This window comes from Rhinoderma darwinii, chromosome 4 (assembly GCF_050947455.1).
Source record: "Rhinoderma darwinii isolate aRhiDar2 chromosome 4, aRhiDar2.hap1, whole genome shotgun sequence".
In the NCBI taxonomy this organism is placed as follows: Eukaryota; Metazoa; Chordata; class Amphibia; order Anura; family Rhinodermatidae; genus Rhinoderma; species Rhinoderma darwinii.
Genome location: NC_134690.1, coordinates 273,648,901 through 273,675,343, shown reverse-complemented (window position 1 = coordinate 273,675,343; position 26,443 = coordinate 273,648,901). Strand labels below are relative to the sequence as shown.

Here is a 26,443-nt window from a genome sequence, read left to right as displayed (position 1 = left end):
ATGCATTTTTGTAATCCAGCAAAGAAATGGTGTAGAAATCCAACAAAACAGGTAAAGAAACAAAAAAAAGTGCACAAAGACCAAAGCACAAAAAGTTTCTAACAGCACTAAAGGATAGAAATATATATTATGACAAAATAAAAAATATGCATAAGGGGGTGCAAATAAAGTTAGAGGGGTTTTCCCACCAGGGACATATAGGACATATCCACAGGATATGTCATAAATGTCAGATAGAGGTGGGACCCGCATAGATCTGATATTTATGACATATCCTGTGGATATGTCATAAATGTCCCTGATATTAAAACCCCTTTAATGATGATTACATAAATAGCTTCTTGAAATTACATTTCTGTAATTTCTGTAAAAAAATAATACTTTATTCTATTACTGGAAAGGTTTAACTTCAAGATCCCACTGGATGTGGATTCTACTACTTCAAAAAGATTTAGGCATCAGGAAATCTTCTGTCTATATGCCCTTTTAGGGCATATAGACAGGTGTCACCCACTGGGTACCCCACTCTATGAGCCAGAGAAGAGAGCAGCTGGCAACAGCAGTTCCTACTCTGGCAGACTCAAGTCATCTATGTACCATCTAATTATCATCTGCATGGCAATAAGATAATACTATACTTCTCCTGCAGTTGTCACTGAAGGTAAAGTGAGCAGCCAACGTCATTGTCCCCCAGCAAAATAAGCTATTTGCCATGGCTCTCAGAAACCGGACCCATGATGGACATTATAACCACTGAAAATAAAAATACAGCATAAAAAAAAAAAAGACTGATTAATACCACAGCAAGAGGTGGTGCTTGTACCCTTTAACTGTGCAGAGCCAGCTTTATCATGTCTGACAGAAAGGTTGCTTTAGATTTATTGCCTAACAACAAAAATTATTCTAACGGGGTTGCCAAGCAACATGTCCCTAGCAACCAATCTGATTTTCAGCTCAAAGCATAACTACTAACCTGGCGACAGAGTTTGACCATAATTTTATATAAAAAAAAAATCTTTATATAAGGTCCGTCACAAGACTTTACGGTAAGGGTAAGTCATTTAACAACAAAGCTACCTTTGCTACGTGCAAGCAAACTATCTACTCAAACAATACTATAAAAATACATTTGAAGTATGTTTTCATTGATAGATTAAATCACTAAAATAAAATAACAGTTTACCCAATTGTCATACTTTAATTTCATGATGTTTATACTGTATAGTAAATTTTAGAATCTTTATGAGATGTCAGGTTGTGGTACATTTGGGCATTATCAGGAAGTACCTGGTAAAGACCAGTTTATATAAATGAAGCGATCCGTTTACGTGTACTGTGATGAAATCTAGGTCTGGAAAGGCATCACTATTGTTAAAAAAAAAAAAACAGTAAGATATGACCTGAGATATCCATCAGCTTTACTAAACCAACTGGAAGTAAAAAGTTGACAGTTCCATCACAAGAATTGTACAAGTTGAAAGACCTATATGAATATCAACTGTATCACGCAAAAGTTCTCTTGGAAAAATAAAAAACGTCAAACTGTAAAAAAAAAAAAAAAATTTCACTTGGTTTTATCTTTCTTCTTGTAGCAAGGACTCCCTTTCTTGAGCTGTACTCTTAGTTTCCAATGAAGTAGACCTGTGGAGAGAAAGCAGTATTGCTAACACCAATGAAACCCCTTACATTTATTAGTAATATTTATAGACCTGTCCATACACATAGACTGAACTGCATTCGGCCATCTGGGAGGGGGGATAAGCCATTGCCAGACTTCTATCAGCACTTATCTCCTGGGGAAGCAAATTATCAGGTTTGTTAACCCCTTCCCTCTTTGGCCACTTTTGACCTTCCTGACAGAGCCTCATTTTTCAAATCTGACATGTTTCACTTTATGTGCTAATAACTTCGGAATACCCTACCTATCCAAGCGATTCAGAGATTTTTTTCTTTTGACACATTGGACTTTGTTAATGGAAAACATTTTCGATACATTCATTATTTAATTGTGAAAACCACCAAAATTTGTCGAAAAATTGCAAAAATTAGCATTATTATAAATTTAAATGCATCTGCTTGTAAGACAGGCAGTTATACCACACAAAATTGTTGCTAATTAACATCCCCCATATGTCTACATTAGATTGACATAGTTTTTTGAACATCCTTTTATTTTTCTATGACGTTACAAGGCTTAGAACCATAGCAGCAATTTCTCGCATTTTCAAGAAAATGTCAAAAGGCTAATTTTACAGGGGCCAGTTCAGATGTGAAGTGGTTTTGAGGGCCTTATATATTAGAAAACTCCAATAATTCACCCCATTTTAAAAACTTCACTCCTCAAAGTATTCAAAACAGCATTTAGAAAGTTTCTTAACCCTTTAGATGTTTCACAGGAATTAAAGCAAAGTAGAGGTGAAATTACAAATGTCATTTTTTTTTTTTGTAGAAATTCATTTTTAATCCATTTTTTTTTTGTAACACAAAGTTTTACCAGAGAAATGCAACTCAATATTTATTGCCCAGGTTCTGCAGATTTAGGAAATATCCCAGATGTGGCCCTAGTGTGGTAATGTACTGAAGCATTAGCCTCAGAAGCAAAGGAGCACCTAGATAATTTTGGGGCCTTCTTTTTATTAGAATATATTTTAGGCACCATGTCAGGGTTGAAGGGCTCTTGCAGTGTCAAAACAGTGGAAATCCCCAAAAAGTGGCCCCATTTGGGAAACTACACACCTCAAGGAAATTATCTAGGGGTATAGTGAGCATTTTGACCCCACAGGTTCATTGCAGAAATTATTGGAAGTAGGTCGTAAAAATTAAAATCTACATTTTTTCAAAGAAAATGTAGGTTTAGCTAATTTTTTTTCATTTCCACAAGAACTAAAAGGAAAAAAGCACTGCAACATTTGTAAAGCAATTTCTCTAGAGTAAAACAATACCCCACATGTGGACATAAACAGCTGTTTGGACACACGGCAGGGCTTAGAAGGGAAAGAGCGCTATTTGGCTTCTGGTGCTCAAATTTAGCAGGAATGGTTTGTGGAGGCCATTTCGCATTTGCAAAGCCCCTGAGGGGAATAAACAGTGGACCCCCCCCCCCCAAGTGACCCCATTTTGGAAACTACACCCATTGAGGAATCCATCTTGGAGTGTAGTAAGCATTTTGACCCCACAATCGTTTCATAGAATTTGTTAGAATTGGGCAGTAAAAATAAAAACAATCCCTTTTCTTCAAGACGACGTAGATTTAGCTCAAAATTTTCATTTTCTTCTCAACGAATAAAGGAAAAACAGAACCCCAGCATTTGTAAAGCAATTTCTCCCGAGTACGGCAATACCCCATTTGTGGTAATAAACTGCTTTTTGGGCACCCGGCACAGCTCAGAAGGGAAGGAGTGCAATTTGGTTTTGAAGTGCAGATTTTGCTGGATTGGTTTCTGGGCGCTATGTCGCATTTTCAAAGCCCCTGTGGAACCAAAATCAGTGGAAACCCCCCAGAAGTGACCACATTTTGGAAACTTCACCCTCAAGGTATTCACCTAGGAGTGTAGTGGGCATGTTAACCCCACAGGTGTTTTGCAGAAATTAGTGTGCACTCGATGTTGCAGAGTGAAAATGGGATTTTTTCCATAGATATGCGAATATGTGCTGCCCAACTTGTGCCACCATAACAAGACAGCTCTCTAATTATTATGCTGTGATTCCCGGTTTTAGAAACACCCTCCATGTGGCCCTAATCTTTTGCCTGGACTAATGACAGGGCTCAGAAGTGAAAGAGTACCATGTCAAATTTAGACCTAATTTGGCGATTTACAAGTATTGGTTCACAATTGCAGAGGCTCGTATGTGAAATAATAAAAGAAACCCCTAAGAAGTGATCCCATTTTGGAAACTGCACCCCTAAAGGCATTTACTAAGAGGTGTAGTGAGCATCTTCACCCCATAGGTCTTTTCCATAAATGATTGCGCTGCGGATGGTGCAAAGTAAACATTTCAATTTTTCCCTAGATATGCTATTTCAGGGGCAAATATGTCGTGCCCAGCTTGTGCCACTGGAGACACACACCCCAAAAATTGTTAAAAGGGTTCTACAGGGTATGGCGATGCCATATATATGGAAGTAAACTGCTGTTTGGGCACGCTGTTGGATTTGGAGTGGAGGGAGCACCATTTGGCTTTTGGAGCGTGGATTTGCTTGGTAGTAGATTTGTGGAGTATTGCTGGTATTTGCGTTTATAATGTGGGGGCACATGTAAGCCGGGCAGAGTACATCAGGGGCATAGTCAGGTGTTATAATAATTGGGTTAAAAAAAAAACAGTAAAATAATCCATAGATGTGGAGCAATCCTTTCTGCACAGGCCGGTGTCGCACTGATAAATGTCCTTCCTTATCCCCCTTTTGTTCCACACTCCGCAACTTTGCAGTTTGGGGAATTTTGCTGGGAAGTGTTGTCCTGATATAGTATGGGCACCCTCGCTTCCAGCAGATATTGGGCCCTACCCTTACTGGTTACCTAAGTTTAGGGCCTTGATAATTCGCCTCTTGAAACAGAAGAAATGTTCCCCTCGGGCCGGCACAACTGCATATTTTTTATTTCCTGACTTATTGGAGCCTTAACTAATTTTATTTTCTGATAGATGTAGTGGTATGAGGGCTTTTTTTTTGCGGGATGAGCTGTAGTTATTATTGGTACCATTTTGGGGTACCAATAATAACTTATCGTATTTTTTTGGTAGACCAGGTGACCAAAAATCTGTAATTCTGGCATAGTTTTTTTTCGTTTTTTTTAATACAGCGTTCACCATCCGTTAAAAACTACATGTTAACTTTATTCTGAGGGTCAGTACGATTCCGGCAATACCTAATTTATAGCACTTTCTTATGTTTTACAACTTTTTGCACAATAAAATTACTTTTGTAAAAAGAATGTATTTTTTCTGTCGCCAAGATGTGAGAACCATAACATTTTAATTTTTTTGTTGACAGAGCTGTATGAGGGCTTGTTTTTTGCGAGACGTGCTATAGTCTATATAGGTACCATTTTTGGATACATGCAACTTTTCGATCACTTTTTATTTCAATATTTGTAGGGCAAAGTGTCCAAAAACCAGAAATTCTGGTATAGCTTTTTACGCCGTTCACCACGTGGAATAAATAATATAATATTTTTATAGTTCAGTTCAAGCCGTTACGGACGCGGCAATACCAAATAGGTATGGTTTATTTATTCAATAATAAAAGGACTTGATAAGGGAAAAGGGCAATTGTATTTTGTTTTATTTTATTACTTGAAACTTTTATTATATGTTTTAAAAGGGTTTTTTTTACACTTCTTTTACACTAGGGGACTTGAAGGTCCAACTGTCTGTTTTTTCTAATAAATTGCACTACCTTTTTTGTATAATGAAATGTTAGACAATTTTCCAATAAAATTTCTGCATTAATTCCGCACGGTTTTGAAGATCTCTGAATGTTGTTATACAGAAGGAACATTCATTATTTATTTCCAGTGGATCAATTCTGTCCATGGACAGGTGATAGAGCAGCGTGTCAGCCGTAAAACACAGCTGACATTTGCAGTGCATCGAGCGGGCTCGGCATGTTCCAAACATCACACCCCCCCCCCCCCGCTACATGTTGTGCCGGCAAATCATGGGTTAGGGGGGTTAAAGAAGTGGTCAGGGGGTTCTGGTGCAGCTGGGTCCCCTGACTGCCGACTATAAGACAGCAGGGATTTTATAGCAAGATTTATTAATTATAGTCCGAAAAATACGGTACACAAAAAATAACTTAAGTTTGCTAATACTGGACAACCCCTTTAATATATCTTTGGCTATTTTACGCTATATCTGTATGCATGACATATTCTTTATATAAGTGTAATCGGTCTAGAACACCTACAATTATTGCATATATAACCAGGGTCAGCATCTCAAAAATAGTAGTTTATGTATTAGACTAAAGGTCAGTGTGAGCTCAAGATTAAAATAAATGTGTGACTTATTTGTAATGTTTTCTGTACTAATTTTAGCAATTTGCACAGTGTCTACCACACTTTCTGAAGATGTAATGAACTTATGTTAGAGGAAAACTCGCTCTAAATATAAAATGTCTCACCTTTTTTTCCTGTTATGTGCTTCCCAGGCGTAAAATAATGAACTTAGTACAAACTGCAAATGGATAAAATGGGGAAAATTAGAAAACAAATACTTTGTTTTATCATATAGTGCGAATACAAAATTGTGTGCAACTTACAGCCACTAAAGGTAAAAGTCCTTGACAGGCAGCTGCCCACTTAAAATTTAACTTTTGATTCAAATATCCACCAAACGTTGGGCCTACAAATGATCTGTTGAACAAATAAAAGAAAAAAAAAATGATGACATTTAACACTGTACATTAACAGTACATTTCGAGAAGTCACTTATGGCCTTGTTGATGTGATTGTAGCCCAAAACGGTCCATCGGGTGGGGTCAGCTTACCTCACTGACTATTTGTTTGTGCTGCTATTTGATATAGAATAAATTATTTTAATTACAGCGGTGGGTGCCGTGAGTTCTACATTTATAATTTGGCAGCATACATGTTTTGAAAATTTATGAGTATCAATAACATGAATATCAAATGATATTTCGATTTTAAGTATGATGATAAAATATTTTTCTATTCACAAGTTAAATAGATGAAGTTGTTAAGTGAACTCTGTATTATACCTCTAAGGCATCATTTACACTAGCGGAATTTACGCGCGTGTGACGCGCGTGCTTTTCACGCGTGTCGTACGCACCTATATTACTCTATGGGGCAGTGCAGACAGTCCGTGTGTTTTGCGCGGCGTGAGTCCGCTGCGTAAAACTCACGAAATGTTCTATATTTCAGCGTTTTTCTCGCATCACACACCCATTGAAGTCAATGGGTGCGTGAAAACCACGCAGGTCGCTCGGAAGCACTTCCGTGCAAACTGCGTGATTCGCGCAACAGCTGTCAAACTCTTAATGTAAACAGAAAAGCACCACGTGCTTTTCGGTTTACAAATATCCAAACGGAGTGTCATAATGATGGCGGCTGCGCGAAAATCACGCAGCCGCGCATCATACACTGATGACACACGCAGCTGTTAAGTGCATTTTGCGCACGCAAAACAGAGTTTTTTGCGTGCACAAAACGCACACGCTTGTCTAAATCAGGCCTAAGGCTCAGTTCACATCTCGTTTTGTGTACACGTTTGTGGTATAAGACGACGTATACGTTTTTAAAGTTACAAAAACGTACGCATTTGTAACATTTGCTTAGGTTTTTTTGTAGTATATGCCGTATACGTTTTTATACGTTTTGTCCGATCTTACTCGTTAAATCAAACTTTGTAAAGTCAATATTTCCCATATAAAAGGTAACAAAAATGTACACATTTTACGTATGCAAATGTAGGGTTTAATAATGCATAAGTCGTCCATTGACATCAATACAAATAAAAACGTATACGTTTTGGATAGGTACTGAAAAGCGTAGTATACTACGCTTTTCAGGACATGAAAAAAAAAAAAAAGGATACAACGTAAGAATACAATACGTATGCACAAACTACACTGTTAGGGCATTTGTCCTGTCCATAGAAATCAATGTGCACGTTGTGGTACACGTTTTGACACAGTTTTCTCATGTCAAAACGTGCACGTCAGACGTAGATTAAAAACGAGTTTCAAGCATGCCTCTACAATGTATGGAGTGCAAAGAGGACGTTCTCACAGCACGAATAGTGATTATATCTCTTGGCCAGAGTAGAGAGTGGTCACAAAGAGCACCTCTCGTTCTGGAGAACCTGTCCTGTCCTACAATTGTTAATCTCAGTCTGGTCCATTTTAATTCCTTAAGATCTTCTTGTGTTGGATTGAGTCTATTCCATGTAAGTTTACATTTGCTAATGTGGATTCCCCTTTACATCTACTATAAGTTAATCACGGAAGATCACACCCGATACCGGAATTGTAATGAACTCTTGAGTTTAGCTATCTTTTGACATGTCAGAAGATGGCATCACTAGAACAAAGGGGTTCCCAGGGTTATTCCACAGCTGTGCGTGCCCTCATGCCCACTGCAGTCAATTCCTTCCTATGGCATTTCCATGTTAAGGCAGAAGAGAATTTTAATGGGGAAATACAATCAAAATGATTTCCTGATAGATCATTGATACACGTGAAGAGATCACTTTATTAAGTCTTTGACCATGGACCCACACTATTCTATGCAAACTAACATTCATCTGAATGGTTCTTTGCTTATATTATTGTGTAAGATTTTCAGCACTAGGAATCTCTGAGCAGTGCCAAAGCAGTTTAAGCGCATGATAGAGCTTTATCAAAATCTTCTGAGACAAACCAGACTACTTCATTTACCTTTTTATATAGTCAAGTGGCAAAGTTCAGTAAGAGGAAAATTTTCTTTTAATGACTAGATTTCTAGTCATTTGTAAATAGAAAATATACATATATCCACCTGACTGTTCAGTTACTCAGGTAACCAGGATCATCTATTAAAACACAGTAACAAAGTAAACACTGAGGATAGAGCAGTACATACCCTGTAGACCACATTGCACTGAACAGTCCAGATAGCAAGCCCAGAGTGCTAAGGCCTTCTTCAAAGCCGTTCTCACTAGAAGCAAAGAAGACGTGAATGTTACCAATGAGTTATTGCAAAACCAGAAGTTATGCAAATAGCTCATAACAGTTAGGCCTCATGCATACAGCCATAGCAGTGTGCACAGTCCGTGATTATGGCACAGATGGGCAGTAGAGTGTGATTGCATGCTGTCCGCAATCACAGACCAGGCTTAGAACTTTAGCAGCAATTTCTCACATTTTTAAGAAAATTTCAAAAAGCTATTTTTTTCAGTGACAAATTCAGTTCTGAAGTGGGTTTGAGGGCCCTATATATTAGAAACCCCCATAAAACACACAATTTTGAACACTGCACCCCTCAAAGTATTCAAAACAGCATTCAGAAAGTGTTTCAACCCTTTAGGTGTTTTACAGGAATTGAAGGAATGTAGAGGTGAAATTTTCAAATGTCATTTTTTTGGGACAAAATTCATTTGTAATACATTTTTTTCTGTAACACAGAAGGTTTTACCCGAGAAATGCATCTCAATATTTATTGCCCAGATTCTTCAGTTTTTAGAAATATCCCACATCTGTGCCTAGTGTAATAATAGACTGAAGCACAGGCCTAAGAAGAAAAGGAGCACCTAGTGGATTTTGGGGCCTCCTTTTTTTAGAATATATTTTAGGCACCTTGTGAGGTTTGAAGAGGTCTTATGGTGCCAAAACAGTGGAAACCCCCAAAAGTGACCCCATTTTTGAAACTACACCCCTCAGGAAATTTATCTAGGGGTATAGTTAGCATTTTGACCACACAAGTTTTTTCTAAATTTATTTGAATTGAACTGTGAAAATGAAAATCTACTTTTTTTCTGGAAAAACATAGAATGTTCGCATTTTTGCGAGGAATAAAGGAGAAAAAGTACCCCAACATTTGTAAAGCAATTTCTCCCGATTACGGAAATACCCCACATGTGATAATAAACTGCTGTTTGGACCCACGGCAGTGATCAGAAAGGAAGGAGCGCCATTTGGATTTTGGAGCGCTGATTTTACTGGGATGGTTTTTGGTGCCGTGTCGCCTTTGCAATGCCCTGGAGGGACCTAAAAAGTGGAAAATCTCCAAAAAGTGACTCCATTTTGGAAACTATCACAATATATCATTATTTAACTTGCACGGTGAACGCCGTAAAAATTTTTTATTGTAAACGCCAGAATCTCTATTTTTTGTTCACCTAATCTCCCACAAAAAATGAAATAAAAAGTGATCAAACCGTCACATTTACACCAAAATGGTATTATTAAAAACTACAGCTTATCCCGCAAAAAATAAGCCCTTATACCACTTAATTGACGGAAAAATAAAGACGTTACGGCTCTCGGAATTTGGCGAAACAAAATAAATTTTCTTTTTTACACTTAGGTTTTTACTTGTAAAAGTAGTAAAATATAGAAAAACCTACACATATTTGGTATCAGCGTAGTCGTATTGACCCATAGAATAAAATGAATATGTTGTTTTAATTGTACAGTGAATTCCGTAAAAATGGCGCGCAAAAAACCATGGCGGAATCGCAGTTTTTTTCATTTTCTACCCCACAAATAATTTTTTTCCTGTTTCCTAGTACATTATACGGCAAACTAAATGGTGCTACGAAAAACTACAACTTGTCCCGCAAAAATCAAGCCCTCATAGTACTATATCGACGGAAAAATAAAGGCGTTATGGGCTTTGGGAGGTGGGGAGGGAAAAACGAAAATGAAAATCTGAAAAAGGGCTGTGGCGTGAAAGGGTTAAGGAAACTGTATGCAACACCCATGTACAGGCTTATTTTCTGTTAAAAACCAATAGGTTACATCATGCAACTGAATGCCTTTCCTCTGGAGATAAAAAATATATTTTTTTTTAAAAACAATTATACTTACACGGAGGTGGTCTAGTCCTAGAATTTACGACTATTTGCAATGATTCTGACAAGAAATGTGTCTGACCTCGTGATGTTTTAATATACTGGAAGATGCATCAACAAGGCACTCTCTGTCACACACTGCACTGTAGGAGAGACCAGTGCCCTGTTTGTATTATAATGTTAAATCTCTCCCTATGCCCTTATGTTGGCTGCTATATGAACACACCATAGTAAATAGGCGCCGTTCCCCGCCTTCCCCACATCCTCTGCTCCGGTTCCTGCGTCCTCCATTACCACATGCTCATCCCGAGCTCCACTTACCCGTTCCGGAAGCTCTGCTGGTCCTGGACGGCCTTAGGTAAGTGCATCACTTATCTCCCTCCGCGGCAGTCATCCTCGATGTGCGGCTGCAGTCACTAGAGGGCGCGCGCGCTGACTCGTCCTGTCTTAAAGGGCCAGCGCGCGCCTTAATTCCTAAGACTTCCTATTTAAGGTTCCTCCTTCCTTGCATCCATGCTTGTTCAACCAAGTTCCCTGTGAGTTTCCCTGTGCCCTGGTTCCGTCCCTTCTGCCTTTTGTCTGGATTTCCCGTTGCTGACCTCTGCCTGAACTTGACTATCCTTGCCTGCCGCCTGCCTTGACCTATTGCTTCCATACCCGTTACCCCGCCTGCCTTGACCTATTGCTTCCATACCCGTTACGACATCTGCTGCCTGTCCTGACTTCTGCCTATCCATCCGACCGCCTCTACCTGCTGTGCCAAGCGTTGCCTGGGTTCCAAGCACCATCTCCCAGACGACACAGAGGATCCATGAACAAACCGGTGAGAACCGTTATAGGTTGAACAAGCCATGGATCCCCTTGACAAAGCCCTGCCTGACATGGCTGATATGGCTCAGGAGCTTTCTAGACAACGAGTCCACCAAGATCAGCTGTTTCAGATACTGCAGAATGTGTCCACTTGTTTGAACGAACTAGCTCCTCCGGCACCTCCGATACCACCGCCACCACAGCAAGCTCCTGTCTACAGTCCTGGACTACATTTACCTACGCCTGCCCACTATGAGGGAGACCCCAAGACCTGCAGGGGATTTGTTAACCAATGCACCATCCACTTTGAAGTCATGGCGCATCATTTTTCCTCAGACCGGGCTAAGGTGGCCTACATCCTGTCCCTGCTATCTGGTGAAGCACTGGCTTGGGCATCGCCCTTGTGAGAGAGAAACGACCCCATCATGTACAACATTCAGAACTTTCTCTACACTTTTAAAAAGGTGTTTGAAGAACCGGGTCGAGCCTCTTCTGCAGCTTCCTCTGTACTGAAGCTCCGGCAAGGAACCTCCACAATAGGCCAATACGCCATTAAATTTCGCACCCTGGCTACTGAACTCCAGTGGAATAATGAGGCTTTGGTATCTACCTTCTGGGAGGGTCTGGCGGGCCGAATCAAGGACGAACTTGCTGGCCGAGACCTTCCACCGTCCTTGGATGAATTGATTACTCTTGCTAATCGTATAGCTATACGTTTCCGTGAGAGACAACAAGAATCTGCTCGAGTCAATCGGACATAATGGTTGACACCAACCTTCCAAAGACCTCTGCTGGCCTCATCTTCCTCTCGGTCGGACGGACCCATGCAGGGGGAGAGAACAATACTCACGCCTGAGGAGCGCCAGAATAGACGCAAGTTGAATTTATGTTTGTATTGTGGTGGTAAAAACACACTTCCTCAAGGACTGTCCAGTAAGGCCGGAAAACTCCAACGCCTAGGGCAAGTATGAGAGGCTACCCTAGGTGGAATACCTTCCTCTCAGAAGATGACCATACCAGCAAAGCTGTCCTTTGCAGGAACCACTTTCTGCGTTCAAGCCTGTCTAGATTCCGGATCCGCTGGGAATTTTCTGTGCCAGTCATTGGTAAATCGCTACCAAATCCCAGTGCAAAAACTAACCAAACAGTTGTCCATTGCTTCTGTAGATGGGAGGCTTCTACAGGAAACTATCTATCTGGTCAGAGGGAGACGAATGGAAGACCGCATTCAACACTCGTGATGGGCATTTTGAATAGCTCGTCATGTCCTTTGGACTTTGTAATGCTCCTGCGGTTTTCCAGGCTTTTGTTAATGACATTTTTCGAGATCTGTTGTACAGCTGTGTGGTGGTATACCTAGATGACATTTTTAATCTTTCCTCCCAATACTCAAGCTCATCGTGTGCATGTGCGCAAAGTGTTACAGCGTCTGCGACAGAACTCTGTTTGCCAAACTAGAGAAATGCCTCTTCGACAGAACCAGCCTGCCTTTCTTGGGGTATGTCATTTCTGACCAGGGACTTCAAATGGATCCAGCCAAGCTATCTTCTATTCTCAACTTGCCTCGTCCACAAGGACTCAAAGCTGTCCAAACGCCTGCTGGGATTTGCAAAGTATTACCGCCAGTTTATTCCTCACTTCTCCTCTATGACGGCTCCTATTTCTGCGCTGACAAAAAAGGGTGTTAATGCCAAAGACTGGACCACGGAGGCTGAAACTGGATTCCAAGCTCTTAAAATTGCCTTCTCTTCTGCTTCAGTCCTACGTAGACCGGATTCCACCAAACCCTTTGTTCTGGAGGTCGATGCTTCATCTGTGGGAGTTGGAGCTATTCTTTCACAAAAGACTTGTAGAGGGAGACTGGTGGCCTGTGGTTTTTTCTCCAAATCATTCACATCCGCTGAGAAAAATTATGGTATTGGAGATAAAGAACTTTTAGCCATTAAATTGGCCCCGGAGGAATGGAGACATTTGCTTGAGGGTGCACGACATCCCATCATTTACACAGATCATAAGAACCTCCTATACTTACAGACTGCTCAACGCCTAAACTCTCGTCAAGCTCGGTGGGCATTATTCTTCACCAGATTTTCAGCTTCACTACAGACCTGCTGGAAAGAATACCAAGGCTGATGCTTTATCTCGCTGTTTTGACCCCACAGATCAAGAGACCAGCCCACAGTTTATTATAGATCCTAAACATATTGTGATCGCTGCTCCAGTTGAAGTGGTACACATTCCCCGAAGAAAGACCTACATACCCCCTAAACAAAGGCATTGTGTTCTTCGATGGGCACCCTGGCATCAAAAAGACTCTCAATTTGATTGGCCGTCAGTACTGGTGGCCTTCCATGTCCCAAGACACTAAAGACTTTGTTTCAGCCTGCTCCACCTGCTCACAGAATAAAGTCTCCCATTCAAGACCTGCTGGCCTTTTGCATAACAAAACAAATTAATCCAGTAACTTTCAGACTTCGCCTTCCTCAGTCTTTGAAAATCTCTAATTCCTTCCATATTTCTAATGAAACCCACTATACTCAACCCATTTTCAAAGAAAATTCCTGTCCATCCTGCGCCAGCGGCTGATGCCAACTTTGAAATTCAAGAGATCCTGGATGTCAAACGAACACGGTTGATATTATGGTACCTAGTGGACTGGAAAGATTATGGTCCTGAGAAGAGATCATGGGAGCCCGTGGAGAATATCAACGCCCCAGCTCTCATCAAGGACTTTGAGCGAAGGTTTCCAAGCAAGCCTAAAAGGGGGGGGGGGTACTGTAACGGCTGCCGCGCCGTTCCCTGCCTTCCCCATGGCCTCTGCTCCGGTTCCTTCGTCCTCCATTACCACATGCTCATCCCGAGCTCCACTTACCCGATCCGAAAACTCTGCTGGTCCTGGACGGCGTCAGGTAAGTGCATCCATTACCTCCCTCCACGGCCGTCATACTTGATGTGCGGCTGCAGTCACTAAACGGCGCGCGCGCTGACTCGTCCTGTCTTAAAGGGCCAGCGTGCGCCTTAATTCCAAAGACTTCCTATTTAAGGTTCCTCCTTCCCTACATCCATGCTTGTTCAACCAAGTTCCCCGTGAATTTCCCTGTGCCCTGGTTCCCCGTTTCCTTCTCTTCTGCCTTGTCTGGATTTCCCATTGCTGACCTCTGCCTGAACTTGACTATCCTTGCCTGCCGCCTGTCTTGACCTATTGCTTCCATACCAGTTACGACGTCTGCTGCCTGTTCGGACTTCTGCCTATCCATCCGACCGCCTCTACCCGCTGTGCCAAGCGTTGCCTGGGTTCCAAGCACCATCTCCCAGACAACACCGAGGTTAGGCAGGCAATGAAGGGCTTTAGGAATGGTTCCGTATTCAAGGACTATAGGAAACCAGTATGTTTTGATCTATTGGAATCTCTTTGTGGGCATCTGCGGGCTGTTTGTTCCTCAAACGGTTATACACAATGTTAGAGGTCCAGCACGATACGATATGCAAAAATACAAAACAGTTTGAGTCAAAATGAAAACAAGAAATTAAAAAGTCCCGGGGAGAGAACGCCTACGCATTTTGAACTTTTCAGTTCTTAATCATAGCTATGGTTAAGAACTGAAAAGTTCGAAACGCATAAGCGTTCTTTCCCCGGGAATTTTTAATTTCTTGTTTTAATTTTAACTCAAACAGTTTTGTATTTTTGCATATCATATCGGGTGCTGGACCTCTAACTTTGTTCCTTGGATTTCTACCTACTCCCGATGTAGCTCTCTTGCCCGTGCACCGATCAATCATGGAATGTGGCATCCTTACTTCAAATTAGTGGTGAGCGGACCAATTTATTTCTTGTATATTTTCTACTTGCTGTCACAGTTTGAGGTTCTGCTGTTCACACTGGCCTTTTCTTTGGCTTTCTTTGGTGCTTTCAGGATATCAGAGTTGGTGACGGCAAGTAAGTGGGTGGCTGGGTGTTTGTTGTTCTTAGATGTTGCGTTAAACGGATCCTCCCTGTCACGCTTGCTCCGCAGATCAAAGACCGATTAGGCGGGAAAGGGTTTACTGGTGTGCCTGGGGGCACTAGTAGGGTCTAGGGTGTGCCCAGTTCGCTGCTTTCAGGATTATGTGTCAGATAGGCCTGAGGGGCTGGTATCTTTGTTGGTTCATGTGGATGGTTTGCCTCTATCTAAATATCAGTTTGTGCAGGTTTTTCGGAAATGTATTCTGTTGTCTGGGTGGGTGGGCTCGTAATATAGTTCTCATTCTTTTCGAATTGGCGTGACCACTGAGGCGGCTAGGTGGGGTTTATCCCCAGCTATAGTCAAAAAGATAGGCAGGTGGGAGTCGGACAGATACAGGATTTATGTGCGCCCTTATTTGCTTTAGGGTACATGGGGATAGTATGTTGTAGGTGTTGTTTGATTTCATGGTCTTAATCTTCTTGTGTATTTTGTCTTAGCTGCAGGCCCCTGTTTGGTGTGCATAATGGGGCACTCATACGTGCACTGGGGAGGTGTTAGTGCGGATGTTCGTCCGACGATCAGGTCAGATGGTTGGGTCTGAGGGGCATGCTTTCGTGCAGGCTGTTGCCAGAGCTTCAATTTTACACAAGCTTGGATAGGGCGCCATATATTTTGATCCTTCACCTTGGCGGGAATGATTTGGGGATACGGTCGTCCAGGGATCGGATGAGGGACGTTAAGCTGAACCTCTTGCGTTTGTGATCATAGTTTCCTGGTTTGATCATTGTATGGACGGACATAGTTGCCCGCAGCGCGTTCAGTGCAGAGTTCGAACTGCGCAAGGGCAAAGGTGGGAAAATTTGTCGCTCGCAACGGAGGTGTGGTAGTGCACTATAGGAAATTGAAGGCGGCCGAGGCCGGTTTTCTTTTTTCTGATGGGGTACACTTGAATGATGTGGGTCTGGACATGTGGACCTTGGGCATTCAGGACGGCTTGGAAAAAGCCCTGCAGCTGTGGAGGGACGTTCATGTGTAAGGTGTCACACATGAATGTCGTGGTGGTAGGAGGAGGGGTCTTTGAAGGCACGTAATGGGAAGGAGAACAACATAAAAGATTGTTGTAAAAGAATGGGGCATTTAACTCTGGGTAGTATTGTAGGGGCTGGGAGTGGTTACCCAGCTTGTTTTATACATTCCTGATGGGCAGGGTCCCCAGGAAGGGTAAGGTCTTGAAGATGGTTGGTGCCCTCGGGTCAGGTGCAGTACGGCTGTAGGGCAATAGGGTCCAGACCTGACAAGAAAAGGATGGAGTGAAAATATAATGCTTGAATTGTCTTCAAGAATCCTTTAACAGGGGAATGTTTACAGAATAGTGCAGGATGTTAATTTATAAAATGTTTGTATATTATGTTTATGCCATTTGATTGCATTTGAATATTTTGTGTATTTAACAAATGGCTGCTGTGGCCTTTACACCAATTTCAGGTTGTGGTCCCTTATTTGGGTTACTAGTGGGAGGTCATAGATAGCAAAACATCAAACATACCTGTAAAGGGTTTGCCAGACACAGCTTCTGTGTTGACGCTCGTGGTTAATCAGCCCTCATCAGCTCCAAGGTCTGCTAGAGTGACGCGATCTGTTACCACTCAGGCTTGCAGGCTGAGGAGAGGGAGAACCTATCACAGCCTGGCCTGACGGTTCTAGCTCCCGCCCTTGGTCTATTTATACCCTCACTTGCAGCATGTTCCTTGCCTGTGATTGTCTGGTTTCATGGCTCTGCGACATGTTTGCTCTAGGAGAAACCAGTCTTCTTGTCTGGTCTCTGGTAAGAGAACGACCTCTGAGAGGAGTTAGAAAACTACAGTATCAAAACCTCTGAGAACAGAGGGAAGATTGCGAATGGTAGGGGCAGTTCTGAGGCAGAAGAGAACTCAAGTAATCTTGTCCAGACGTTTTTTCAAATACTCTGCCACTAACAAAGGTCAGACCAACAAGGGCTTTTTTGGAAGCCAAATAGAACACCAGAGAGCAATCAAATTAGTCGATGCCTGGGTATTGAAGTGGAATGACCCAAGGGATGCCTTAAAGAGGAACTTAGAATCTTGAATTCATCTGAGAAGCAAGATCAGCCATATCCTGCTTTGGAGCTCCTTCCAAGTGACCGCTCTGCAGCGGTTTACTCCAAACTGCATCCGCCTGAGCGCATAAGGCCTGCTCAGATTGCTGAGCGAAATGCACAAACTATTGCCACAAAGTCAGACTTGGTCTAGGAATTCAGCTTCTGGCGAAGAGGGTCACTAAGTGAAGCCGCACCTGACAGTGAAATGGTGGTACTCTTAGACAGCCTTGAAATAGGCAGATCTACAGAGGGAGAAATTGAACATTTAGAGATCAATTCGTTCTGAAAGGGAAACAGGCATATGGCTGTTTCAAAACACAATAATACTCTGTCGGGATGCTTCGATTTCTTGCACAAAATCTGCTCAAACTTGAGGTGGTTTAGAAAATATTGCCTTTGGCTGTAAGGGTGCCTCTTCCTGAGCAGGGGTGATGGGGTCATCTTTTACATGAAAGGTGTTTCTAACTGCATGTATCAGCGCCTGCAACGCGGTTGGCGATTGTGAATCCTGCTCATATTCTAAATTTGAATCAGGGGATTCATTGGAGGTGTGCGACGGATGCTTGTTGGAAGCAGCTTCTCCATTGATGACTAACAGGGGACATTACAAGAGAATCTGAAGAGGAACAAAATTTGTCCCAGGTACTTCTGTGCCTCTTATAGAATCTACCATGAGAGGTAGACTGTGTAGTTTCCATGGGAGAGAAAAGAGGGGTATTCAGCTCGGCCAGACAAGCCAGACAGGCCTCGGAATGTGGTGAAACAAAACGTTTTGTTTTTTTAACAAATAGTTTTTACTTTGTAAATGTAGTAAAATATTTTTAAAAAACTGTATAAATTTGGTATCACCTTAAATCGTATTAAGTCGAGAGACAAAATTTACATTTTTACCGCACGGTGAAAGCCGTAGAAACGAAACCCAAAAAACAATGGAGGAATTGCAGATTTTTCCAATTTCAGCCTGCAAAGAATTTTATTTCCAGTTTCCCAGTACATTAAATGGTACTTTAAATGGTGTCACTAGAAATTACAACTCCTCCCGCAAAAAATAAACCCTCACACCATTAAGAGTTATGGCTCTTGGAAAGCCGGAAGGGAAAAACTAAAATGAAAAAGCAAAAAATGTATCAGTCCTGAAAGTTTTAATTTCTAATGAAAAACCATTTATGACCGTGGGGTATTGCTGTACTTGGGAGAAATTGCTTTACAAATGTTGGATGGCTTTTTTTTCTTTTATGAAAATGAAAAAATTCAACATTTTTGTGGAAAAAATGTTGATATTCATTTTCACAGCCTAATTCTAATACATTCTGCAAAAGACCTGTGGGGTCTAAATGCTCACTTTACCCCTACATAGATTCCTTAAGGGTGTAGTTTCCCAACTGGGGTCAGTTTTGGGGTGTTTCCACTATTTTGGTTCCTCAGGGGCTTTGCAAATGCGACATGACACCTGAAAACCATTTCAGCTAAATTTGAACGTCAAAAACCAAATATAGCTCCTTCCATTCTGAGTCCTGCCGTGAGTCCAAACAGAAGTTTATTACCACATATGGCGTATTGCCGTAATCAGGAGAAATAGTTTTATAAATTTTGGGGTTCTTTTTCTCCTTTATTCATTGTAAAAATTAAACATTTTACGGGGGTCTATCTAGTACATAAGGCCCTCAAAGCCACTTCAGAACTAAACTGGTCCTTGAAAAATAGCCTTTTGAAATTTTCTTGAAAATGTGAGAAATCGCTGCCATAGTTCTAAGCCTTGTAACGTCCTAGAAAAATAAAATAATGTTCAAAAAGAGATGCAAATATAGAAGTAGACATATGGAATATGTGAAATAGTAACAGATACATTTTAAAATCAGAAAAATCATATTTTAAAAAAAATTAAATAAGCAATGAATTTATTGAACAAATTTTTCCACTACCAAAGTACAATATGTCATGAGAAAACAATCTCAGAATTGCTTTTTATAGGCAAAAGCATTCCAGAGTTATTCCCACATAAAATGACACGTCACATTTGAAAAAAACGGGGCTGGTCCTGAAGGCCAAAATGAGCTCTGTCATAAAAGGGTTAACACCCATTATGAAATCCCATTTCCCTGAATGCAGAACAGGGGAGAAATACTGACTATTATAGTAAGATTATTATAAAATGATACATGCATAATAATTTAATACTTACGACGCTGCATTGAGCATTTCTGGAAAAACTGGTATAGCCGTAAGACCTATACACAATCCATCCAAAACTAGTACAAGGATAAACAGCCAGAGTTTACTGGAAAAAGACAGAAAAAACATAAAATAATAATTTATATTCTAAGAAATACTATTCATTTTTGTTACATTTATCCAACAGTGTACACTACCCATAATATAATATTACATTTTGAAAAAAGTATGCTATCCACTAAATAGTATAGCTTGTTTCAACACATGTTCAGGATACTCCTACCTTTTTTTATTAATTAATATTAGAACATACAAGCATCATGTACAAACAGAAACGAAGCAATCTAGCGATTGGTGGGGGTCTCTGTGCTTGGACCCCCACCAATCCAAACTTCTCACATGTCACTATGACATGTCAGAAGTTTGTTGAATGATTAGCTACACTAATTCTCCCGGCTTCCATCTAAATAGTTTTGTTACCTGTGGGAGTTGTAAATTAGTTTATCATTCTGCCTTAATTCTAACTTTTTCTAGAAAGAGAGCAAAGTAAAAAATTGTAAATGAAATTAGCATTATTCAAAGCCATTTCTCTTACAAGGAATGTTCTGATTTTTATATTTAAAAGGGGTTGTCCACTACCGGACAACTGATGACCTATCCACCAGATAGTTCATCAGTATATCATCAGTGCAGGTCAGACAACCGGACCCCGCACCCATCAGCTGCTCTGGTGGCCTGCGGGCACCGGCTGATATTGCACATTGTCCGATGTACGAAGCCGTAAGCAGTTGGCTCCGTACATTGAAAAGCTTAAACTTCTTCCGCCATGTACGTTTGGTGCCCGGAGGCAGCCAGAGCAGCTTAACGGTGCGGGGTCCAGCAATCAGACCCCCACAGATCATGCACTGATGGCCTACCCGGTGGATAGGTCATCAGTTGTCTGGTAGTGGACAACCCCTTTAACCAATGTATTTTATGCCCCATAAAGCCAGCATCAACGGTCCGCCCTATCCTTCTTTCATATCCGAATAGCTGCTTATTAAAGGGAACCATTCATGTTGAAAATGCAAACATTCACTGTAATTCCTAATGTCACGTTCCGTTCAATAATAGTCGTATAACCTATAACAGCCTGATAGAACGATTAAAATATGTCTTTATTGAAGTAGCAATAACAAAACAGGCTTATTAGCCAATAAACCTAAACAGGCATAAGCAGGAGGTCTGAGAGGGGAGGGGAGTCCTAGGGTATAGGGAACTGCATCCACCCGTAGACTACAGTTTCACCTACTTATATAATAATGCTATGAGCACCGGTCACAAAATTAATATCCCTATGCGTTTCAGCTCCACCAATATTGTGGGACACATCAGAGATTACAATATAATTTAGCCGGTTAGCACGGTTTTCGTGCTCTAGTGATCACCCGGTGTGTGCACGACTCCAATGCACTGGCCGCACACGCGCCGTGGAGACACCGGATCTTTAAAGACTAATGCCCTCCTAACAGGTGCCGTCATTCTGGCAGCGCACTAATCCGCAGGCGGTTTGTAAACCACATATAACGTCAACCTAGCATTGGATACAAACTATGCAAACTAGTCATTCAACCCTTGACACGGGAGATGTACGACATTAATAAAACTGGGAAGGTAAAGAGTACATTACATCACTCTAACTCAACGAGAGAATAGTGTGATGGTAGGGGAATAATTCTTAGTCCCCAAACCACAGTACAGCGTAATTCATATAGGGAACAGGAAAATACATCATACAAGAAAAATAGGAGCGGTTGCTATAGGGTGTAGATGGTATACGTATTATAGGGTGTGAATTCTTCATCGCCTATCCCAACTAGGGAGTATAAACACAGCGAGGGATAAGAAGCACGTATATGAGATTTGTTTATTTAGGCCAGATGGATTAATAGTCTGCATACGAAAAATCCATAGGGCTTCTTTCTGCAAGATTCTCTATCCAGATTTCCATTTCTCACTGATGATCTAATTTGTTCACTCCCTTGAAATTTGAGATTTCCCTGATCTTACCATTCGCCGAGTCATAGGTCCCTAAGACCCGGATACAGCAAATCATTTCTATTTCGTCCAAGGACATTTTGGTACGCCATCTTCAAGACCCCCTAAGGATAACACCTCCGCTTGAATCTATCCCTCAATTCCTGTGCAGTGGTCTTGAAATCAGAAATGGTGGAGCAGTTGCGACGTGCCCTGAGGTATTGGCCCTTGGGTATCACTCACCTCAGGGCCATCGGGTGCCAGCTTCCCCACTGCAAACTGTTGGTCGCTGTGCTTTTCCTAAATATGTTACTTTGAATAACTCCTGTGTCAGTCTTCGAGATACTAACATCAAGGAATGTAATCAGATTTTCATGGTTTTCAGACGTGAAAACAAGCCTGAACTTGTTGATATTGAGAGTGGCAACGAATTCATTGAATTCCTCCTTAGTTCCTGTAAATAGGAGTGGGATTTCTGCCCTGACCATTGCCTACCCGGCCTCTTCTTAAAGGATTTCTATTTTGCTCAGAGTCAGATTTATCTTCATCTGAACAGGAACAATCTGTGTCCTACACACCAGTTCCGGCGCTATAGTCAAAAATTCTCCCCTCCTTAAAGCCCAGAGTATCACGGACAAATTGAAAGTGCTTCCTTTCATAGAGGTGTCCTGTACATTTTTCAACGCCCCGGGGCCTGAGAATAGCACTAATCCCGGCCTCAAGGGTCCGCTCAGTGGAGCGGTTGAAAAAAAAAATGGGAAAAATAACCTATAGACTCTTCATTAAGATTCATGGGTATTCTATTAGAGGAAGAAAAAACCTTATTGGCTCGTTGTTCGCAAGATCTCAAGGAGGGTATAGAATCAAGAAAAAAAAAATATTGTGAATAACCCCGACTATGAAAGGAAGGAGACTGTGCTCCAACAGGGAATGGAGAAATTTACAGGACACATCAAAGAAAGGAAGCACTTTCAATTTGTCTGTGATACTCTGGCCTTTAAGGATGGGAGGATCTTTGACTATAGTGCCAGAACTGGTGTGCATCAAGAACCTGACACAGATTTGTCTTCATCTGAACAGGAAAAATCTGAGTATAGTAGAAATCTTTTAAGAAGAGGCCAGGGAGGCAATGGTCAGGCCAGAAATCCCACTCGTATGAATCAAAGAGGGAGAGGAAGGGGCAAGGGACATAACCATGATGTTTTTTTAGCCAAAAATCATCCCATCTCAGATTACATTCTGCGAGACTGGAGGGATATATCGGTTCTGCATTCTCACACCATGAGGATGACTTACAAATAATGAACCTATCTACACAAATTTTAACTAACCAGGAAATGAATGTTTTGAAAAAAGGTCTTTCCTTTGTCCCCACAAACAAATTTAACCTATTTACATGGGTTAAAGATCTGAACCTTTTTGCACGCAAGTTAAAATGGAGAAAATTCTTTAAAACGCATGACAGACGACAATGTCTAGAGTTGGGCATTACTGAAGAGGATTTACCACTCCTCAATACCCTGGAAGATCTATGGGAGGTGAGTCAGAGGGATGCAGGGAAGGGCCTCTTCACGGATTTGAAGACCTCCTCCACCAAAAATGCGCCTATGAATGACAACACTCAAAATTGATGTATTTGTGAAGGTAGCCGAGGACCAACTTAGAAGACTGGATAGTCGCAGAGAGGTTAACTTCAACACCACAACAGGGGAAATGGCAGGCTTACAAGCACTGGAGAAGGATGACACAATTATAATCAAGCCTTCAGATAAAGGCGGTAACAAAGTAGTTGTAAGATCGCACAAAATACATTAGAATGTGTCAAATATTGGGCGACCAAGAATGTTACAAACCACTTAAATGTTACCCCACTCCCATCTTCAGAAATGAATTAGAGAGCATGCTAAATCTTGCCAAATCCCTTAATTTGATAAGTGAAAAAGAAATGTGCTTTATGCTTATTGATTACACACAATGCACCACTTTTTCCCAAAATACACAAGGGGTGAACCCCTTAAAAGGTCGGGCAATTTTGTCACAGAATGCAAGTTCGTATCTTGACCAGATCCTCAGACTATTTGCAACCTCCCTCCCGTCATATGTGAGGAATTCAATGGTTGTTCTGATGAGGAAAATTGAGGATATACATTATGATGCTAATGTTTTATTGGCATCACTTGATGTTGAGGCGCTGTATAGCTCCATCCCTCATGAACGGGGGTGTAGAGCTGTGGAATATTTCCTCAATGGGAGAGGAATACAATTTTAGGCCCATAATGAGTTTGTGATCAATCTGCTGAAGTTTGTACTGGAACGTAACTTTTGTTTGACCAGAAGATTTTCCACCAGCTCAGGGGTGTGGCCCATATTCTCCTAACTATGCCAACCTGTACCTGGGTTGGTGGGAAAAAGAAGTTGTCTTCAGTGAGAGTATGGATAAATGGATGTCTTATATCCTTCTGTGGATCAGATTCATAGATGTTGTTTTGATCCTATTGACAGGAACTAAGGAGGAATTCAATCAATGTGTTCCCACTCTCAATATCAACAAGTTGGGGCTTTTTTTCATGTCTGAAAACCATGAAAATCAGATTACATCCCTTGATGTTAGTATTTCGAAGACTGACACAGGAGTTATTCAAACCAACATATTTAGGAAAATACCTCAGGGCACATCGCAACTGCTCTACCATTTCTGATTTCAAGACCTCTGCACATGAATTGAGGGATAGATTCAAGTGGAAGGGTTATCCTCAGTAGGTCTTGAAGGTGGCGTACTTAAATGCCCTTGGACGAAATATAAAGGATTTGCTATATCCAAAATCTAAAAAAACCTGATGACTGTATCCGGGTCATGGGGACCTATGACTCGGCAAATGGTGAGATCAGGGAAATCCTACAACGATACTGGGGTATATTGAGAGCTGACCCTGATTCAGGTGGTCTTGTAGGGGAATCACCTTCTATTACATACAGGAGGGGACGCATCATCAAGGATCGTTAGGTACATAGCCATTTCAAAGCAAAGGCAAAGACTACATCTTGGCTGAACAGTGGACTTCAAGGTACTTTCAGATGTGGCTCTTGTAGAGCCTGCGACTCCATTTTGTGTAGCAAGAATTTTAAGAGAAATAGCACTGGTGAGACCTGTGATAATAGTTCAAACATTAATTGCAAAACAAAGGGTGTTGTTTATTTGATCACATGTGGATGTCAGCTACAATACGTTGGGAAGACATAGAGAATTCAGGAGAAGAATTAGTGATCATTTAGGAGATGTCAGGAGAAAACACGACACTCCAGTGTCACACCATGTGTGGGAATGCCACAGAGGAGATACGAGGACTCTCAAATTTCAAGGGATTAAACAAATTAGATCATCAGTGAGAAATGGAAACCTGGATAAGAGAATCTTGCAGAAAGAAGCGCAATGGATTTTTCGTATGCAGACTATTAATCCATCTGGCCTAAATGAATGAATCTCATGCGTGCTTCTTCTAATCCCTCACTGTGTTTATACTCCCTAGTTGGGATAGGCGATTAAGAGTTCACACCCTATCATATGTATACCATCTACACCATATAGCAACCGCTCCACTTTTTCCTGTACGATGTATTTTCCTGTTCTCTATATGAATTACACTATAGTGCGGTTTGGGGACTAAGAATTATTCCCCATACATCACACTATTCTCTCGTTGAGTTAGAGTGATGTAATGTACTCTTTACCTTCCCTGTTTTATTAACGTCATACATCTTCCGTGTCAAGGGTTGAATGACTAATTTCCATAGTTTGTATCCAATGCTAGGTTGACGTTATATGTGGTTTACAAACCGCTAGGAGCTCCCCAGATGCTCTGTCATCAAGAAACCAGGATTGGCTATTAAAACGTAGGCTTGGCACCATCCAAGACGTCATGATGATGCTCCGTATGCGGATTGGTGTGCTGCCAGAATGACGTCACCTGTAAAGAGGGCTTTAGTCTTTAAAGATCCGGTGTCTCCACAGAGCGTGTGCGGCAAACGCATTAGAGTCGTGCACACGCCGAGAGATCACTAGAGCACAAAAACAGTGCTAACCGGCTAAATTATATTTTAACCCCTCATGACATATACCACAATATAGGGGGAACTGAAACGCGTAGGGATATCAATTTTGCGACTGGTGCTCAGTGCATTATTATATAAGTAGGTGAGACTGTAGTCTGCGGGTGCATGCATTTCCGTCTACCCCAAGACTCACCTCCCCTCTCAGACCTCCTGCTTATGCCTGTTTGTTTAGGTTTATTGGCTAATAAGCCGGTTTTATTTTTACTACTTCAATAAAGATATATTTTAATTGTTCCATCCGGCTGTGATAGGTTATGTTTAAAATCCAGTCCAATCTATGGGCAGCATGTTATAGAGTAGGTTGATGTAAATCTTTATAGCAAACGATTCTGTATAACTTGTAATTTATTCATTTAAACCTTTACCGATTCTGGGTTTAGAAGCCCAGTGGGAGGTCCTAATCAGTGATTGACAGTCTTCCCTGTATGAATGTAAATACCGAAATGGCTGTCAATCACTGATTATGACCGCCCACTGCATTCTTAAGCCCAAAATGAGGAAAGGGTTAATTTAATAAAATTACAAGTTAGACAGAATCTTTTGCTACAAATTGATTGATATATATATATATATATATATCAATCTGCTCCGTTCCCCATTCTCTATAACGTGCTACCCACAGATTGGTCTGGATTTTTAACTTGACAGGTTTCCTTTAAGAGTGTATTCACGGCGCAGAGTTTTTGCCATTTTGTGATTATCAAGGCAGAAAAACAACAAAACTAGCACGTATGAATAGACCCCCAAGGGTGGCTTCACT

The 26,443-nt window shown here is 41.3% G+C and overlaps 1 protein-coding gene across 1 annotated transcript in view; it reads right to left on the bottom strand.

Moving 5' to 3' along the window:
* Nucleotides 1–1,172: 1,172 nt before the first annotated feature.
* SLC18B1 (solute carrier family 18 member B1) overlaps nt 1,173–26,443 on the bottom strand; it is a 57,375-nt gene continuing 32,104 nt past the window's right edge. The window contains exons 9-13 of the mRNA XM_075862515.1: nt 19,568–19,663; nt 8,583–8,657; nt 6,260–6,353; nt 6,122–6,174; nt 1,173–1,641 (exon numbers count right to left, since the gene is read on the bottom strand). Coding sequence (XP_075718630.1) covers nt 1,575–1,641; nt 6,122–6,174; nt 6,260–6,353; nt 8,583–8,657; nt 19,568–19,663 — 385 coding nt within the window. The 3' untranslated portion in view covers nt 1,173–1,574. The remainder of the gene's footprint in view (nt 1,642–6,121; nt 6,175–6,259; nt 6,354–8,582; nt 8,658–19,567; nt 19,664–26,443) is intronic.